The sequence below is a fragment of the Rhynchophorus ferrugineus genome, unplaced genomic scaffold (genome assembly GCF_030347505.1).
Source record: "Rhynchophorus ferrugineus isolate W39M unplaced genomic scaffold, kcgeb_rfMv2 rfM7, whole genome shotgun sequence".
In the NCBI taxonomy this organism is placed as follows: domain Eukaryota; kingdom Metazoa; phylum Arthropoda; class Insecta; order Coleoptera; family Curculionidae; genus Rhynchophorus; species Rhynchophorus ferrugineus.
Genome location: NW_027472586.1, coordinates 7,902,453 through 7,922,755, shown reverse-complemented (window position 1 = coordinate 7,922,755; position 20,303 = coordinate 7,902,453). Strand labels below are relative to the sequence as shown.

General features: G+C 36.8%; 1 protein-coding gene across 1 annotated transcript; it reads left to right on the top strand.

Annotated features, from left to right (window-relative positions):
• Window positions 1-232: 232 nt before the first annotated feature.
• Window positions 233-18,570, top strand: LOC143199377 (uncharacterized). The gene is made up of 8 exons (XM_076409161.1): window positions 233-326; window positions 5,042-5,173; window positions 5,229-5,647; window positions 12,086-12,203; window positions 15,258-15,476; window positions 17,573-18,010; window positions 18,066-18,279; window positions 18,337-18,570. The coding sequence occupies exons 1-8, from the start codon at window positions 324-326 to the stop codon at window positions 18,462-18,464; spliced, it is 1,671 nt and encodes a 556-aa protein (XP_076265276.1). The 5' UTR covers window positions 233-323; the 3' UTR covers window positions 18,465-18,570.
• Window positions 18,571-20,303: the final 1,733 nt, after the last annotated feature.

Here is a 20,303-nt window from a genome sequence, read left to right as displayed (position 1 = left end):
ATTTCCACGAAGTAAAATAAAAACCTTTTATAGATCCACATATATAGAATTCTTATTTTAAATAAAATGCATTTAACAGCACTGAAAAATTTTTCTTGGCTTAAACGAAAAGCGATCTCTCAAGGTTTTATTATTTTCCGACTGAGAGTTCGTAAAACGCGTAACGTGTGAAATAATGCAACGCTATGGAAACGGAGAGCGTCCGCATCGTCCTGAATGTCAAACAGACACCCAAAATTATCAGTTTTGCGTCAGTTTTGTTTCAATACGAGAGTTAGTGAACGAGTTTTTGTGTTAGCGGTCACGAGAAATTCCCCTAAGCCATGGTGAGTCTTTTGAACGTTTGCGAGAGGATGCTCCGGCGTCGACATGCGTAAGAGCCACCGAAAACGCACGGTGGTTACCGCAAAAAATAAAAGCATCCCCGCTACTAACACATTGGCTGAAAAGGTCCGGGCGTAACAAAGAAAACGCGTTTTTTGTTCATAATTGGCTATAATCATCAACGTAATCACCATCAAGAGTCACACAATCATTTCAACGACGCTCTAACATTTAAATACCACTTTTATAGAACGATTTATCTTTTGCCTCAAAATAGGCTTGTCATCAGTTGCTATTCACTCAGATGACGATCACTTTGATTCCGGAGTGAAGTGATGGATCCATGTTTCGTCCATTGTCACATATCGACGCAAAAAATCCGATTTCTTACGTTTAGACATGACCAAACACTGTTCAGAATCATTAACACGTTCTTGATTTTGGTCAACAGTGAGCAAACGCGCCACCCACTTTTAATAGAGCTTTCTCCTAGTCAAATACTCATGCAAAATAAAACCAACTCTATTTTTTGAAATGTTTACGATGTTAGCTAACTCACGCAACTTCACTTCTCGATTATTGACAACGATTTGGTGGATTTTTTTATGTTTTCTGGTGTTATGGCCTCATTTGGACGTCCACTGCGTTCTGCATCATCGGTGTCTCTACGACCACGTTCGAAGTCAGCAAACCGATGTTTTATTGTTGCTTCTGATGGAGCGCAGTCCTTGTAACACGTTTCAAGCCATTGTATCGCTTGGAAGGTATTTTTTCCCATCAAAAAGCAGTGTAAAATTAAAAGACGACATCGTGTTACTCTTAGCACAATAACTGACAAGTTTTTGAATAGAATATAGTGAAATATTAACAGCTTATCTTGTGAAGGTTAGTACCAACTGAAAAAGTGGTGAACGCAATAAACTAATGGCATCTATGCGTTAGATCCGGGACTTTTCATCCCACGTTTCAGCTTTTTGTGACATCACCTTTGACCGTTGCGACCGCTCGTCGAAAAGCACCGTGTCTAATCAATTAAAAGGCTATTATTAGCTGTTAGCGGTAGCCGTTCGACTAACACCACCCCCGCGACTAACACCGCCGAAGTGCCAGCACGCGAAATATGTTTTTTTAATTAATTAACTCCGTTCAAGTCCATCAGATGATCGTAACGATCTAAAATTAAACTGATCGATGACAAGGTTCACTGCATTCGTTGGCTGCCGAATCATCAGGTGTATATACAGGGGATAGACAAAATAATATGAACACCATGCAATATATATAGTCCATCCAAAGAAGTTTTGTACATACGTCATCTATCGTCGTCGTCGTCGTCTCAATGTTGCTGTATCCACTCTAAGTTTTAGTTCGGTCTAGCTTTAACATACTACAAAATTCTATTCGAAATAAAATAAATAAAAATGAAGTAAAACTACACTTAAGTAAACAGTTATAATAGTTTTTAGGTTAGATTTGTATTTGATTATATCTATATTGAAATATTTTCCAAACCACCTGTGAGTTAGAGTTCTAGGCGCGTTTTTTATGTAGTTGTATCCACTTAATCCACCTAATCAACAATTTTATATCTAAGTAATATATTTTTCTTTCATTAGAGAGTATATTAACCTTTTACATTTAGTTCTTCTTATAAAGACATTTGGATAACTGATGATGTTAAAAGTCTGTTTACATTGCATGTAAATATTTGAAAACGGTGTATCAACTAACCTGTCTGAAAGTTCCTTCCGATGGCTGGGCTTCCGTCCAATAAGTCTCTAGGCCCAGGTCTTTGTTGTTTGTGATTGATATCAAAATCAACACTTTTAAACCGTTAAACCCAAAACTAGCAATTGGGATATAATGGACCGGCATCATCATAAGTTTCTGAAAGTGTTTAATGGGCTTCGACAGTAGATTTTTGAAAATGAAATAACATAACTTATGCATGTCCAAAATGAAATTTTGAGTGTTCAATAATATTAAATGGAAAACTGTTATTTTATGTAGAGATATGTCAAAGTTAGGTTACTTAACAGTACATTTATACTTTGCAACTGCACCAATAGATATCGCTGAACACTGAATCATGCAAGCACCTAATAATTCAACCTGATAATATCACAGTCCGTTAATACTTTCCGATCAAAAGTGTATAAAAACACACGTCTGCTAATTATCAATATTGTCTAAACATTCCAAGCTAATACATGAATATCTTTCGGAGTTTTGCGGACATAAAGGCTTTATAGTTTTGAATTATTTACCTCGTGATGACTTATTGGTATTTCGCGTACTACATTTATACCAATCGAACATGAAAAAAAAACATCACTTAACGTTTCAAAACGTCCCGATTGCTGTTCACTTCTTGCCAATATTACGAATCTCGTTATCAATCAGCTAAAATCAAGGCTCGGTCAAGAAAGAGCAGCCCTACGTTCACAAATCGTCAACAACGTTTCCTCTCGGAGGACGAGGCGCCACCATCATCAGGATCGATCCGGTGCGAGATGTCGGACCCAACCGCGAAAACATTTCATTATCGAGAACGTCCGTGAAACTTTCGAATACAATTTGCGGACGGGGGGAAACGAAGGACGCGAGAGGAGGGGGTGGTCTTGTTTTATGCCCCGGCACACCCCCGTCCCCCCGATGCCGAACCGAAGTTTATTCCGGAGGAAAGTTTGAACGGGAAGGGAAATTTAAAGCTGGCGTAAGGCGAAAAAATTACCAGTGGAAACCGTTTATTCTCATCCGGCCTGGCCGAGGACCGAGGATCCGGGGCGGGGAGGGGGAGAAGAGTGGCGGGGGCGTTTGGCGGATGTTAATTTGAAACTGTCAATTTCACGCGCCTCTTTTCCGACGCCATTTATCAATTAGAATGGTTCCTGGGTGTCAATCTGTTGGGAGAGGGTCATCGATATTGGCGTGAAAAAAACCGAGACAGAACGCGGAAACTAAGCCTAATTATTGGGTACGCGAAAAAGTAATCCGCCTTCTTAGTAAGAGATGTTAACGAACCCTCCGTTGGGACGCAACAATATTTTGGTTATATTATTGGTTTTATTATATTTTTGTATAACTAGTTCTAAATAACTATATTTTATATACAAGGGGGATATATATAAACGGTAATTTTCGTCTATTGCACAAGGCATCATCATCATAAAGTTTTTAACCAATGAAGGCGTTAAACCATCGGAAATTTATTTCAATTTCAATTTCACTCGTTTGAAGGCACAGTTTGGGGATGCTACATTGTCTCAGAATGGAGTCTATAAGTGGGTCAAGGTGTGTGTCGAAGAAGAAGGAATATTCAAGCTTCCAAATCGGCGGTAAAAGTATGCAAAGCACCGAGGCGACTACATTAAATATTTAGTTTATGTATACCATTGATTAATAAAATTATTTTACAAGATTACCATTTATATTTAATTCCTCCTCGTATACATATATATACATATATATATATATATATATATATATATATATATATATATATATATATATACGTACATATAAGTACATAAGTATAAAATGTTTTCATCTACCAGAAAACAGAGCAATCCCATCTCACTCATTCACAGACGGGCTTTGTACATGGCTGCGATAGTCAGGGCCGTAACTCTGAATTTTATAACACCTCCTTCCTAAAGAAACGACCACAGAACTGTTCGTGGTCGTTGTCCCATCTGAAAGGCTTATGGTTGTTTGAATATCTTCGAAATGGCACTGTTTCTACTCATATTTCTATGGTATCCCTCTATGGAATGGTTTTCCACATTTTGGTGACTCCGGATTCCAATATTCTACTCAACAAACTAAGCTACTACAATACGGTTTTGGTGGCCATTCACCCTGAACTGTGACAAGGGTGCCGAGAATCCATGGACTACGAGTATTTTTCAGAGCTTGAATGTTTCTTACTTGGAATAGCTATGGCTAGAAGCTAGTCTTTGAGCACCTTCAATCTGCCTTTTGTGAAAATTCACTTAACTACAACAAAGAATACTTCGAGTAACTGTGGAACGAAAGTTAATTTAATCTGAACAAAGGATCCAGAGCCAGAACACACGTGCAGTGATATCATAACATTAATGTTTCAATATATTAAAAACAACATTTAATTTTAACCTAAAAGAATCAGAACCAAGTACAACGCAGGCCAATGCTCCTGATTTGACAGTCAGGGCACAGTTGAGTCACAAATTCAGAGACGCATATTACAGTGGTATAGACATGTCTATCAAATGAAAGATGACCATCTTTTTGGATGGAAAACGCATCGAACATCTCCGAAAAAGACATGGATCATGATCATATCAAACAATCTGAAAAATAAGAGACGATTGCGGCCGATCACTAACTGCAGCAAAATTTTGTGAAGAGTATTCGAGGTTCTGAAGCACCAAGGCGTATTGCTTGAAAAGTATATATTCTTTTCGGGCGTCAGCTATGGATTTATGGCAATCATGACAATCGTTAACTAAAATGAGCACTTTGAGAGTTGATTTGAAGCTTGATCACAATTAGTAATGTTATCATGTGAATATAGACCGCAATATATAGGGAACGAAATGTTGATAAAATCAAAAAAATATTGTAACTCTAATAACTGTTTTATATCATATACAATCTCAGACTATCATAGCTCAGCACCGAAGTATTGGTACCGCTATAAATTTAATGAATAACAATCAATAAATCTTTTTAGGATATAAACTACAGCCAGAACTATCCGGTCTGTGATCAGGAAGCTGTATACGGTTACGACGATCACTATGAACAGCAGCCCGCAGATAACCCTGCTGACCTGCAGGTACCTGACGCACGTCTATATGCTGAGGTGTGATTTTCAAACGGGTATTTGGAACCGTTTAACCTTTCTGCTTGATTATCAGGGTTTTACAGATGTCGAGCAGTATCAGAGATTAACAAATTATCAGGATCCAGCTCAAGAACAAAATGATGTTGATGAAACCCCACAACCCAGGACATATTACTATGAGAATCAGTACCAATCACAAAGGCACCATCCTCACAGGACCAGGGTACCCAAGCCCCACCTGCACCATTTTCCGAGATATCGCTATCAGCAGGGTCACGGCGGATACGTCAATTGTCCTCTGGTGAAAGAACAAACTCGCAATCAGCAGGAGTACACGGAAAGTTACCACGACCCATACGCCGACTACAGGGCGGCGCAGAACTACTGGGCCATGTTGTACGGAGACCACAAGAATAAAAGTTTGTATCACTCTCAGAAACCTTCCCGCACAACTGGGAATAAGAAGTACCCGGTCACTGTTAAAACCCCCAAGTAAGTGTCTTAACGTTGTTATTTTATTTGATTTAAATTAAAGATATAAAAAACAAAAATTTAATTAAATGATTACCCAAATATTAATAGATCTAACATGTCAATTGAAGTCCCCGCCTTAACATATAGATGGCACTACTAGAGTTAAATCCATGTGTTTTAGTTAGCTCTAACCCTCAAAAGATGCTTGTATAAATTTGACAGCTGTTATATAGCATTTTGAGTGAAGCAACTTTTATTAATGTGAAGAAAATGGGTACAAAGGAATTTCTTTCAGTCTATCTTTCTAGCTTTCCAATGGTACATATTCATAACATTTTATAGCGCGAACCGTTCAATAATAATACATTTCCATTATCTCGATTCTCAGTGATATGGGCATTGTAGAGAAGAATCTGTTCATTCATTATTAAATTTCCTTTCACATGATTCCTTTTTATAATGAAATGGTTCAGTAGAGATAGGACTTAATAAAGAACGACAGTAAGCTAATAGATAAGGAGTAGCTTTAAAATCCTATCATTTTGACTTAAAACAGGCCACAACACATCAATATTACTAAACTAATGATTGGACAAGTTCACGCATACCTATTTGATGTCAATAGTCTCTACTCTAACATATAACAATTGGACTCAAAACCTCATACTCTTGTTACTTACTATTCATTGATGGTTCTTAGCACCAAGAGCGGTATACCTGAGACAGCTTGGCAGCATTAATCACTTATAATAATTTAAATAAACTTTCGGAAACCTCTGACATTAAAATTAAAATCGAATCGTCTTTATCAATTTGTTCTCTTGAGATATTGCAAATAAGCGAGCTTCCGTCACAGTAATTTTTACAATATGTCCATTGGGACAGATTAAATATCAAAGTTTTAGATATACGACGACAAAATAGTTCATTTTGAAGGAATAATGTTCCTCATTCGGGTTAGCTGCGACACAATATTTGCAATATCACAATATATTAGGAATGAAGAAGGATTGAAAATAGGTTGCCTGGAGAATAAATATTCTTTGTGTCTTTGAATCTTAAGACACAATAATTTTCCCGTAAAATTATAATAATCGAAATAATGACATAATTAAGAGAAAAGTTGACTCAGAAAACCTAAAATGACTTAATCCGTTTTTTATCTTGTGATGTACATGATGACCATCCTGTATATAGAGTTAATCGCTGCATTCTTATATAAAAGTCTTATATGTATACATTATATTAATAATTTATGGTATTTTAATACTTTCTCCTTGAAAAGGAATAGAATAAATTGGCATATACGGAAATGTTTTAAAAAACTTATATGTTTTTAGAAAAACAAAAACCCTATCTTTATAATGGTACGCATACCAGGTAAGAATGACCATCCTGTATATACAGTTAATCGCTGCATTCTTCTATAAAAGTCTTATATGTATACATTATATTAATAATTTATGGTATTTTAATACTTTCTCCTTGAAAAGGAATAGAATAAATTGGCATATACGTAAATGTTTTAAAAAACGTATATGTTTTTAGAAATACAAAAACCCTATCTTTATAATGGTACGCATACCAGGTAAGAACAATGCTGTGTACATATTTGTTTAATCCAAATAATTTAGTATTTTTGTAGATCAGCATAAGTTAAACAATCGAGGCAATTTACCGGCCGTACTGCCAACAAGCCAAAGACAACCCGAGCCTCTGGGACTGCTAACGACATTATTAGTGAATAGTTTACCATTCGGGGTCATTTGCAATCAAAGCCGGGGCCTCGCCAATCTAACCGTATCGGCTGTGTGCCGATACCGCCTGTTAATAAGACCCCCAGGGAGGGGATGGAGGAGGGCAGGAGGCGGGCGGGTTCTCGAGATGGGACGTGAGCTGATTGAATTATCGGCTCGGTATGCATCCGGAAGAAACAAACGCGCCGGCATTAAGATAGCGGCCGAATTAAGCCGATGGCCCACGACCTCGATCCTTTGCCATTATCTGATTTTCGTTGTGGCTCCTCTACCTAACACCCCTCCCCCCTCCGTCTCTGCTGATATATGCCGATAGTGCCATCGAATTAAAAGTAAACGATACTAGAGCGTAGCAACGTTCGATACTTTAAAATTTTAAATGGAGAAAAAAGTCACTTCGTAACTTAACTAGAGTTTATTCATATAATTCTCAAAAGCTGATTAATAATATACGATTCGTTTAATGGATGCATTTTTGGCAGTTTTCTCTTAAAACAATCGTTTCGACATCTACTGAGATTTCTGCCCAATAAACTAAACAAGTAGAATAACACCAGTAGAAATTAAACCCCTGAAAATAGTCAGGGGTGTAACTAAGATGGACAGGTTCGGAAGTATAGTACTAAGAAAAGACCTTGCTATTTAATCAATGGAAAAGTACATAGAAAGGAGAAAATTCAGATTGTGAAAACATTTACAGAAGATAAACATACATGATAAAATAAGGAAAGGAGAAAATTAAAAGTGCTTTACGAAGACGGTTACAAACGATAGACAGACGTGGCTATACGATTTAACGGGTCATTTGAGAAGTCCCCGGCCTAACACAACTCAAAAGAGATATATGGATAATTTGACAGCTGTCGTCATTTGTTTGTGAATTATAGCATTTTGAGTAAAGCAACTTTTGTAATTGTGGAAAAATGGATAAAAAGGAATTGATTGAAGCGTTTTGATAAAATATTGTTTTTTGAAGGGAAAAAATACAGTTGAAGCAAAAATTTGGCTTGATACCGAGTTTCCGGACACTGGCCCAGGAAAATCAATTATCAAGGATTGGTATGCTAAGTTTAGACGTGGTGAAATGAGTACCGAAGGCGGTGAACGCAGTGGACGCCCAAAAGAGGTTCTTACCGACGAAAAAATTTAAAAAATGATCTTGAATGACCGTAAATTGAAATTGAATAAAATAGCAGATACTCTAAAGATATCAACTGAACGTGTACATAAAATCATTCACGAATATTTGGGTATGCGAAAGCTCTGTGCAAAGTGGGTGCCGCGCGAGCTCAGTTTTGACCAAAAGCAACGACAAGTTGATGATTCAGAGCAGTGTTTGAAGATGATCAAGCGTAATAAATCCGAGTTTTTGCGTCAATATGTGACAATGGATGAAACATGGCTCCATCATTTCACTCCGAAGTCCATCCCAGTGGACGGCACACGATGAACCCGCTCCAAAACGTGGGAAAACGCAACAGTCAGCTGGCAAGGTTATGACGTCTGTATTTTGGGATACGCATGTAATTATTTTCATTGACTACCTTGAAAAAGGAATGACCATCAACAGCGACTAGTACATAGCGTTATTGGACCGTTTGAAGGACGAAATCGCCCAAAAATGGCCGCATTTGAAAAAAAAGAAAGTGCTGCTTTACCAAGACCATGTGCCGTGTAACAAGTCAGTGAAAACGATGGCAAAAATCCATGAATTGGGCTTCGAAATACTTCTTCACCCACCATATTCTCCAGATCTGGTCCCCAGCGACTATTTCCTGTTCTCATATCTCAAAAAATGCTCGCTGGGAAGAAATTTTCGTCGAATGAAGAGATGATCGCCGAAACTGAGGCATATTTTAAAGAAAAGGACAAATCGTACCGCAAAAATGGTATCGAAAATATGGGGGGTCGCTATAATCAGTGAAGGGAATTATGTTGAATAAAAAAACTAATTTTGTCAAAAAAATGTGTTTTACTATTGTAGGTCCCCGGCCTACCATAGTAAAACTAGTAGTAAAAATAGTAGTAAAACGTAATTTTCAATTGACCTGTTACTTACCTCTTAGGGAGGTACCTCTTAGTATATGAAGCCTAGTCTCTTGATCTCTTTTAAGTCACAAGTGCAGTATATTCAAATAAATATATTGCACCCCGACAAACTTAGAATAATATAAATGTCAACAAAACAGTTTTATTAACAAATTTCGGGCCCTCCACATGTACAGTGTTTTATATAAATTTTTAGGGACTTGGAAAATCCGCTCTCGGCCATTATTTAGATCGGAAATTTCGAGTCGCCGCGGGGGTGAATGGCAATTTCCCAATTTAAATGGTTCGCATTAAGCTCATCCCCCCGGACTATCGTCTTCCGTCGAATACCTTTTTCTTCGCGAGAACCGGGAGTGGGAAGAGGAGGTCAGAGGAGGCGCGTCCTCTCATTTCGACTCTGCGAAAGACGTAATAGCCTGCAAATACGGTCGCGGAACGTTTGTATGCAAAATTATACCGTCGTAAATTAGTTCTTAAATAGATTTCGGCGTACGCGCCAAAGCGTCGCGACTGCTCCTCTTCTCTTCCATCTAATGCTGCAGAGGATTTAACAGTCCGGGAACTGATGGCGCAGATAGGGCTGAAAAGAAGCTTATCGAGATCATAAAGTTGTGCCCGCGCCGAACGCGCCAGCGGCTGTATAGGTGGCGCCGGCGAGTCATTAAGGCGACTCGCTTTCAAAGTCTTTCAATATGCATTGAGATCAAATAAACTCATGTAGTGACTACACCGCGTAAGATCTAATGGTCCATCTAGACTGGGAATATTAATTCCAAAAATTAAGGCCTTAACAGTACCAGCTAGTATTCATGATTTTAATATTATAAAGTTTAATGAAGAACGGTGCATCATTGAATAAAAAATTATGCTATATATATTTATGAGCTTAAAAATATTTATCATAATTATACATATATAAGAAAATTAATGCAACTTCTGCAGTCATAAATTAGAAACTAAAATCTGACATGGATATTTTAAATCGGAACTGAGCAGATTCCTATGAAATCATTGGGCTATGAGTTAATAAGTGCTACCAAAAAAGACAATTATAAAACTCGCCGACTTCATCAATGCATCGCTCGGATTACGGTTCATCTACACTGTCTAGTCTTTCATATTCTATCATCTTTGATATTCTTTCCATGTCGAATCCTTAATATAATTACGTTCTAAAAATAATCAGGCATAATAGCATAGGTAGACGAGAATATTTCAAAAACATCCTCTAATAGCTAAGTGTGTCTAAATGTTTGGTATTTATAGTTTTATAATTACCACTTGTACTTTAATCATTACTTATTACGCTATTATGATATATTATTTGATATAATTTCCATTTCATTTCATTTTCGCATTATTTCACCCATTCCTTATATTTCTATTTAAACCCGTACATCAAACTGGCGTGGGTATATCTCAGCTTTATTTCAACATTATTCAACTAATAACATTTGGATAGATGTAATAAAGTACAGATTTGGATATATATATTTTTTTACTAAGAAAATCTGTATAAACACTTTTTAACAACGATAGTAACATTTTAATTTTTATAGCTTTTTAATTAGATTTTCAATTAAACATTTTTTTTAGTTACAAAATATGTATAATGTTTGGGTAACAATCATGTTAATAATTTTCAGTTTTGTGCTGATTTTTATAACAAGTCCAATATCGTCTAAAAAAATCAATAAATCTTGAAAATATATCTGCAGTAACATAACACTAATATTCCAACATATTGACAAACCACTATGATGTTATTAAAACATAATAGATTGTTTTAATAAGTTCAATAACAGAATATATTGTATATAATTGAATCATCGTTGCTGAAACAGTACCAGTCTTTGATACACCTATCCACTAAATATATTTACACCTTGTTGGCCTTGACAAATTTGAACAAATGCTGGAGACATCACATTTTCTTTTAGAATAAGAAACAAAGTCAGCTCCTCTTGGCCAATCTTTAACTTCATAGTGGTTTTTGGTGTCTCAACTGCCCCACAAGTGCCCAAGCAATATAGCAACAACTTTTAAATCAGCACAAACTTTCCAGTTGTATTCTTTGTATTTGATAGTCATAAGTTGCTTCTAAAATTACTGAATGTGAAAGGACATCGACTGCCATTGCGGAATAATACAGCTTTTAAGGATAAATAGTATCCACACTATTACGAAGGAATGTGAAGTACTTGACAACTATATCAATAGACAATATATTTTAAAAATGGAATAAGAAATTCAAAACACGTAATCTTATTTAGGTTAGAAAAATTGTGTCACACAGAGGGTTATTATAGCATTTTACGGTATGTAGTCTTAGTGTGTACATGCCTTAACGCCATCAAAACATATTAGTACGCACGAAAGGGGGGGAATAAATCTAGACCACGGTTTTTTTTATTAAACCCGATGCAGGACTTATTTTATTCCGGTTGTAAACGTTTTACGACGGCACATTTCTCTTTTTTCATCAGGAAGCTCTCGCAAGGGACCGCGGGGGCGGGCAGGGATCCTTATACCTTTACATACCTGCAATTGTGTCTATTTATCGATCCATCTGCGATTGTTTCTACGCCTGGCGCGATATCCGTTCTTTTACGATCGCATCTGAACAAGACCTTTCTTTCCGTCCTTTCAGGTACGTCACCCGGAACGTTGCCGCCCAGTGTCTTAACAAAAAGCCGTCGGCTTTGAGCCTGCCGGTGGTTACGCAGCCCGATCCGGCTTTGTTCAAGAAAAAAAACAGAACCAACCACGTAAGAATAGAGCTTTTTTTGCGATCGAATTAATATTAGGCGTAGGAAAATGTAACACGATTTTTTTTGCGTTTAAAGCGTAATAAGTTTCCTTGAAGTAACTCTTATTCAACAGCTATATCGTCAATGACACTATCTTTAAGCAAAATAAGATCCTAATATCTCACAAACTTGATATAATCGACTTTAAATAATTAAAATACCGTAAAATATTTTTCACACATCTAATAAGGAGCAATTACAGGGCATAGATAAATAGAAATCTATGCTATATACTACATCAATGTTGGCAACGTTGCTTCCGTGTCAAAAATTAGACCTGTATATATTGCTATGCCAAGTCGTGTCTATCCAAAGTAGCAGTTATCTCAATTTATGGAGTCAAAATGGTGCAATTTTGCCCCATTTAATGTTGACATTTTACCTGTTTTAGTTTATTTTAACTTCGATTTATATCAACATACTCATATAAATAAAAAATGAAATAAGAATATTTCTAATAAAAACCCCAGCAGCTTAACTTAATAGTATCTGTACTTAACTCTCTAACGCGTCTTACTGGTAAGAACAGGCCCATTCCACTACCTCATTCCTGGTGGAAGTCATTGATTAAAGACGCAATAAGTTCTTGACTGATTACTTATTTGGCCTCGGCATCTTCAACCAGAGTAATCAAAAATATTAATCGCCGAATCGAAATCTATCAGCACAAGCAAAGCGACAAAACAAAGTTTGCAAGCTTCTAACCATTTAAAATTAATGATTCCAAGAATATTGCAGACATTTGACAACCGAACATGCATTTGCATGCATGATTGAACATTTAAGTGTGCGAACGTATCAGACAGCATTGTATCTACTTTTAACTAGAATAAAATGAGAAGGAAAATATTTTCTGATATTGAAACGAATTTACAAACTGCAACAGGCAATAAGTTATAAATATTGATGACGTGAATTCACTGCTTCGTCGGATAGACTATAGGTTATGTTTCAGTATATTATACATTTTGTTCTGCGACAGTTAAAACAAGGAAAATCGCTCTTTATTGGTTAGCGATGACGAAAATAACTGAATTCTTTAGCATAAGAGGCAAAAGCTATAGTGGGCGAAATCGAAAGTTAAATGACTACTGAGACCGACAGCAGAGAATAGTATTCTTACATCATAAAACTACCACAGCTAAACTCAGCTTGAATAATATTCTTAAAAAAAAATAATACAGTTAAGTTACACAAAGTTAACATTCATGGAAGGATTGCAATTTCGAAACCCTTTATAACTTACGTTAACGCCAAGCCGCAGAAGAAATGGAGAAATGATCATCAAACCTGGACACTTCATGACTGGAAGAATGCAGTATGGTCCGATGAGTAATCGTCCAGATATTTTCCTACAAACGGCGGTATTAATGTATGGAGGACCCTAAAAGAAACCCTGCCCAGAAATCACTGGCGCTGTAATCACTGACACTAATCAGTGCGAATGAATGTATGGACTTCCTCAATGACGAAGTTCTTACTATAACAGGTTAATTAAAATTAAATTTAAAATTGACGGCTGTCGGATCATTAGTTTGTGAATTATATAATAACATTTTGAGTGAAACAACTTTTGTTATTATGAAAAAAAAGGGATAAAAAGGAATTTCGAGTGTTGATAAAATATTGCTTTTGTAGGGAAAAAATACAGTTGAAGCAAAAACTTGGCTTGATGGCGAGTTTCTGGACACTACCCCAGGAAAATCAACCATCAAGTATTAATATGCTAAGTTTAGACGTGGTGAAATGAGCACCAAAGACGGTGAACGCAGTGGACGACCAAAAGAGATATCACCGACAAAAAAGCCACGAAATGATTTTGAATGATCGTAAATTGAAATTGAATGATATAGCAGACACTATAAAGATATCGACTGGATGTGTACATCATATCATTCACGAATATTTGGGTATGAGAAAGCTCTGTGCAAAATGGGTGCCGCGCGAGCTCATTTTTGACCAAAAATAACGACGAGTTGATGATTCGGAGCAGTGTTGAATAGTGAAGATAAAGCGTAATAAACCCAAGCCTTTTCATCGGTATGTGACAATGAACTCCGAAATCCAATCGGCAGTCATCCGAGTGGACTACACACGATGAACCCGCTCCAAAGCGTGGGAAAACGTAGCAATCGGCTGGCAAGGTTATGGCGTCTGAAAAATTTTCATTGACTACCTTGAAAAAGGCGACTATTATATAGCGTTATTGGACCGTTTGGAGGACAAAATCGCCAAAAAACGGTCGCATTTGAAGAAAAAAAAAGTGCTGCTTCACCAAGGCAATGCACCGTGTCACAAGTCAGTGAATTCGATAGCAAAAATCTATGAATTGGGCTTCGAATTGCTTCCTCATTCACTCTATTCTCCAGATCTGGTCCCTAGCGACTATTTGCTATTCTCAGATCTCAAAAGAATACTCGCTGGGAAGAAATTCTCGTCACATGAAGAGGTGATCGCCGAAACTAAGGCCTGTTTTGAAACAAAGCCAAATCGTACTACAAAAATGGTATCGAAAAGTTGGACGGTTGCTATAATCAGTGTATCACCCTTGAGAGAATTATGTTGACCGGGTACCGGGGACCGAGATAGACCGGGGACTTTTCAGTTGACCTGTTAACTAGCAAATTGCTGCCAAACACTGCCATATACACACAGTCTTAGTTTGAATAGCACCAAAATATAATCAAACATCTCCCCTGGCCAGCACAATCGCTAGACCTCAACATAATTGAGCCCTTATGGAGGGTTTTACAGCAGAAAGTAGAGTGAGTAGTTATGGTACAAAAACGGGACAACATTCCGCAGGAAACTATCCATATAATATTCCAGAAGAACAACAATTGCTTTAAAAGCAAATAGTGTGTCAACGACTTATTAATAGATAAATGTTTTATATATATATATTAGGTGTTCATATTATGTTATCCATCTCCTGTATATTATATTATAACAATTATATTTTTATATGCTCACAACAATTGAATAATAAATTCCTACTATACCGATTTTTAGATAACCAAACGAACACTGGACCAATCCGAACCGTACTACCCCAATACGGGCGAGGAAACCGCCCCCTGCACTTACTCGGCCCACCAGATGGACTCCGAGGGCGACTTGAACAAGCAGCACCAGCTGAACTACGAAACAAACAAATTGGGACCCGTCCAAAACAACGCTCGCGAATCTCCCTCGAACGTTAAGGCTTTCGCCAAATTTCTGAAACCACGGGTCAGTATGGCTCTCGGTATCCATTTTTTTTTAGTTTATTTATTACATTTTTACTAGTAGTTACTAACCTACAATTTGTTTTTACTTAAATGTTAAATTGTTATTAACATAAATCTAGGTATATGTGAAGGAGGACCCAGTGGCGCTATCTTATTCTCTGGTGTAATAATAATTCTATCAAATGCTTGCTACACTACACAAGATCAAATGATTTGATTTTTTTGAATCTGTGTCCTGTGCTGGTGTTATCCAAGAATTGTATTACTTCGATATTGTCATGAAAATGAGGTTTGTGCTCGTGTTTCCCTGCAATTCTTTTGATTTCCTAAGTAAAAATATCTGAAGGTCCCTATGAAAGTAATCAGTCCTGTAGTATCTCCTACAATTCCTTTCAGAACTTTGTTCTGGAACTCTTGTATTGTATATATATATATATATATATATATATATATATATATATATATATATATATATATATATATTATGTACTATCACTACATAGTATAAAACAAAGTCGCCTTTTCTGTCCCTATATCCCTATGTGCGCTTAAATCTTTAAAACTACGCAACGGATTTTGATGCGGTTTTTTTCAATAGATAGAGTCATTCAAGAGGAAGGTTTATATGTATAATACATGCATAATATACTAAGGCAACATTGCCAATTTTAGAGGTTTCTAACGTGATGTCGTAAATTAACCTATTTTTTTAGGCTTATTTAGCAATTAGCAAAAACGCTGCCTAACCCTACGAGTTAGATCAAATTAATGTACTACAGTATTGCACACCATAAAAAGGTCTACAAAAAAATCCGCGATGGTATATGTTTATCTTTTAGGGATAACCCACATTAACCATTTTTATTGTTTACTTTTTACGTGAGAAAATGGCTTATTTACGAAGCTATTTTAAGCAATACGGCATTAATCCTTATCGAATTAAGTACCTTAAATACAGTGTGCAATTAATATAGATCAATATGGTTCCTTACAGCATGTAAATTAAACAAATATTTTCGGAGATATTACAAATTTAAAATTTGCGTTTAAAAATGTGTAATGTAATAAAAATTGTATGAATTTAGATATTCCAAAGATAGCAGGAAATTTTCATAGTAAGTATAGGGGAAGAGGAATTGTTTTACGCCAAATTTAATGCGTGCAGGCCAAGGGCAGTAATGAATGAACCAAAAATACTGGATCGATTTTAATCATGTTTTCATTGAGTGACATAGGCATATATATTTTATGCCCGTGCAAAGTCGGAGCGGGCCGCTATGTTTTTATATACAACGTTCATATTTTTTCTGTAGTGTATTTAATTTAGTATCAGCATTGCACCCGTGCGAAGCCGGGGCGGGTCGCTAGTTCTCTTATATTTAGTTCCAGTTCTTTACTTTTCGTTTTTTAACATAATGTTCATGTTACCAGCCAAGTTTTGCATCTAGTTTCATTCCGAGGTACTTGTTGCTCTATTGGATGATATTGTTAATTTATTTTTTTAGCTAGTTGAGCCGTCTGATTATATGTGAATTGCACATGCACAGATTTACTTTTGTAAATGCATATTTTCCAAGTCTGAGGCGAATTATTTATATTGTCACTTGCCTGTTATACTTTTCGTGTGGCTTCTTCGCTATTATGTCCAACAGCAAGAATCGCGATTTCATCAGCAAATGTAGCCATCATGATATTTTCCGTTTGTGGTATATCACATTTGTAGAGTAGGTAAATAATTGGCACCAAAATACTTTCTTGTGGTACACCTGCCTTAGCTTCTTTGCATATTGTAGAGTCAGCTTCCTCGCATTTGACTCTAAACACTCTTGCTGTAATTTAAGATTTCAATAGCTCAGTGAATTGTTTCCGTAACATTTTCTGTAGCATGTGAATAAGGCCACCATCCTATACCTTTTCGAAGGCCTGTGCCACATCTAAGAATATAGTTCAATATACCTTTTTACCTTCAAAGGCTTTTTTCAATTACGTCTGTTATTCTATGCACCTAATCAGTAGGTATCACATTTTTTCTTACTATTATTCGGTACCCATTTGATAACTGAATCTATCACCGAATGACCTCGCACCCGACAACAGGTACCACCATCCATACGAGCTAGGCAGGAGAAGGTGGCACAAATGAAGGCATCGTTGAATATGCTGGGGGTGCCAATCCAGCCCAAGATGAAGGTCTCCCTGGATAAACTGCTTAACAGGTTACAAAAGTGCGAGTCCCAGTTGCCGGAAGAAGAACCGGGCGAAGAAGTCCCACAGAAGACGACCGCGAGAAAGGAAGACGAGAGGACCAGCAGTTTCAATTACGAAAAGCTCTCGCAGAAGGTAACGGCGCCGGAGCCCGAGGAGGATCTCAAACCCACCGCGTCCTCCTGTCTGGAGATGAAGCGGTCATCGCGAATGACCCGTTCACTCGACGATCACTGCGCCCTCGACCTGCATCGGTCCAAGAGCTACATCGTGGATCTGATCGACAAGGCGTTGAGCAAGGAACTGGGAACCATCCCCAGACAACAGCCGGTACTACCTCCATCGACTCCAGCACACATTTTCTTCTAATGGATACTGATCAAAGGTTCACCACGACATGAACCCGCGGAGGGCCATCGAGACCATCAGCAGACACCGACAGGCGGGTTCCAAAGATCTCTGCTACGAGGTTACCGCGGCGCTGACCGATTCGTTCATATCCAACGTCACGGCGCCCCCAGCGGTGGACTCCGAGCAAGTACGACCCAGCCACAGTGAACGGCAGGTGCAGAGCGACGATGACAACAAGAAGAAGATGTGTAAGTATCGACGAAGGGCGAGAGGGGTGTCACCTGTAGTAGGATAATCCTTTACAGGCAATCCCAACTACATAAAGCAGCTGAAGCAGCTGAGATGGGGACACATCCGGCACATACAGCACGAGGCGCGCAAACTGGCCGACCTGGAGGAGTTCCTCGAGCATTGCGGCGAGACTGATTTGTGAAATGGTTTAACGGGATCACTGTGAATTGTAAAAAAGTGTTAATAAATCGCCCTATTCTGATTTGCATAGTCACAATTTGGAAAATATAATGTGGATTTCTTTTTCACACGCCTTCTGTATATTATATCTTCATACTGTTTAAAAAAGCATGAAGACATTGATTACCTTTTCGTATACTCTGAATTTCCTCTTAGTTTTTCATACTAATTAAAAAAAACCTGAAAAATTAATCTCTAGCATCTCAAATATAAGATGAAAATGTGGAATACTTTTCACACATCTAATATGAATTACATTTTCACTCAGTATTAATTTTATTAAGGTAAAGAAGTAATGTTTTACACATTTAATACATGTGAAATAATTGTCGCACTATCCAGCATATGAAAATAAAATGAATTAAGAGTACTTTCACGCGCATAATACTGATTACTTTTCACGCATCTAATATAGATTATATTTTTGGTCACTACTAATATAAAAATGATAAAAGGTTATATTTCATACCTTCAATACATATGAAAAAAGGAAATTACTTAAAACTAGTCTATCACATACAATATTAATTACTTTTCGCACAACTAAGGTGAAATAGTAATATTTATAATGCGAAGAGGCAAAGAATCAAAGCACCCAATACAATATGAGATTACTTTTGAGACATACAGATTACCTTTTGAAGCACCTAGTATGGAATCATTCCCATTCAAAAGTAATCTTTTAGGCATCCAATACAATATGAAAACTTGGATTACTATTTCACCCATTCAACGATGATTATTTTTCACATACTTAACTTAGATTACTTTTTCGCACTAAGTTAATGTGAAAATATAATATATATACAATGCAAACAGATAAGGAACCAAGGGATCCAAGTCAATATGTAAAACGTATTACTTTTCATAGTAAAACATTTTAACTTTTAGTTTTTAGTAAACATTCGTAAAACGCGTCTATGTAAATTACTTTTGTACAAACATATAATTTAAAAAAGGTAAATAATTAATATATCATACATCCAAAATATATGAAAAAAAGGAAATATTTAAAAGTAGTTCTACACACACAATACTGCTTACCTCTCACTAATGTAGATTAAGCTTTATCAGAGTTGATGTGAAAAAGTAATACTTTTTCGTTTATCCACATAGATTAACTTTTTATGTACCTAATGTGGACTCCTCACTATAACTTTAAAAGGGTGATAGAATAAACTTTTAGGCGTCTAATACAATATATGTATTATTGATTCACTCGTTTAACAGTTATTATTTTCAATGTTCTTTTAAATGTTTTTCCATCAAATTGGACGTTAAATTTTAACGTTAATTTTAAAAGTTTTTTCTGCGGAACTGCTGACTATCTACAAAGCTCTATCTGCATTGGAAAATCCACCCGATGAACGAACCAATACTCAAAATAACAGATTCAAAATGTTCCTTGGAGAGTCTGAGACCGACAAAGTCAATCCACCCTCTGGTTACACATATAAGAGAGCTGCGCACAACTTTGCAAAAGAAGGGAGTAAGGATTACATACTTCTCGGTTTCCCCTAAGGGAATGCCTACCCGGAAATGAAAAAGCCGACTTTTTAGCTAGCAGGATAGAAGATTCGACCAAAGTATATGTGCTGTTTTGCAAGAATGATGCTAAAACACACATGAAAGATTTCTATAAACAATTAGATCAACTGAGTATCCTAGCTCGTCTGCGGATAGGGCATTATAGACTCACTCACGAATACTTGTTAAAATGACGAGGCCCACCCCTGTGTGATCAATGTCAACTACTGTCAGAAATATGTAGTTTTAAGGCAGCAACTCGGGATGCCGAGGT

What these genes read in the sequence shown, in the direction of transcription:
- LOC143199377 (XM_076409161.1), top strand. An exon ending in ACGCACGTCTATATGCTGAG is followed by an intron (nt 5,174 to 5,228) that starts GTGTGATTTTCA and finishes CTTGATTATCAG; the next exon opens with GGTTTTACAGATGTCGAGCA. An exon ending in AAAAAAACAGAACCAACCAC is followed by an intron (nt 12,204 to 15,257) that starts GTAAGAATAGAG and finishes ACCGATTTTTAG; the next exon opens with ATAACCAAACGAACACTGGA.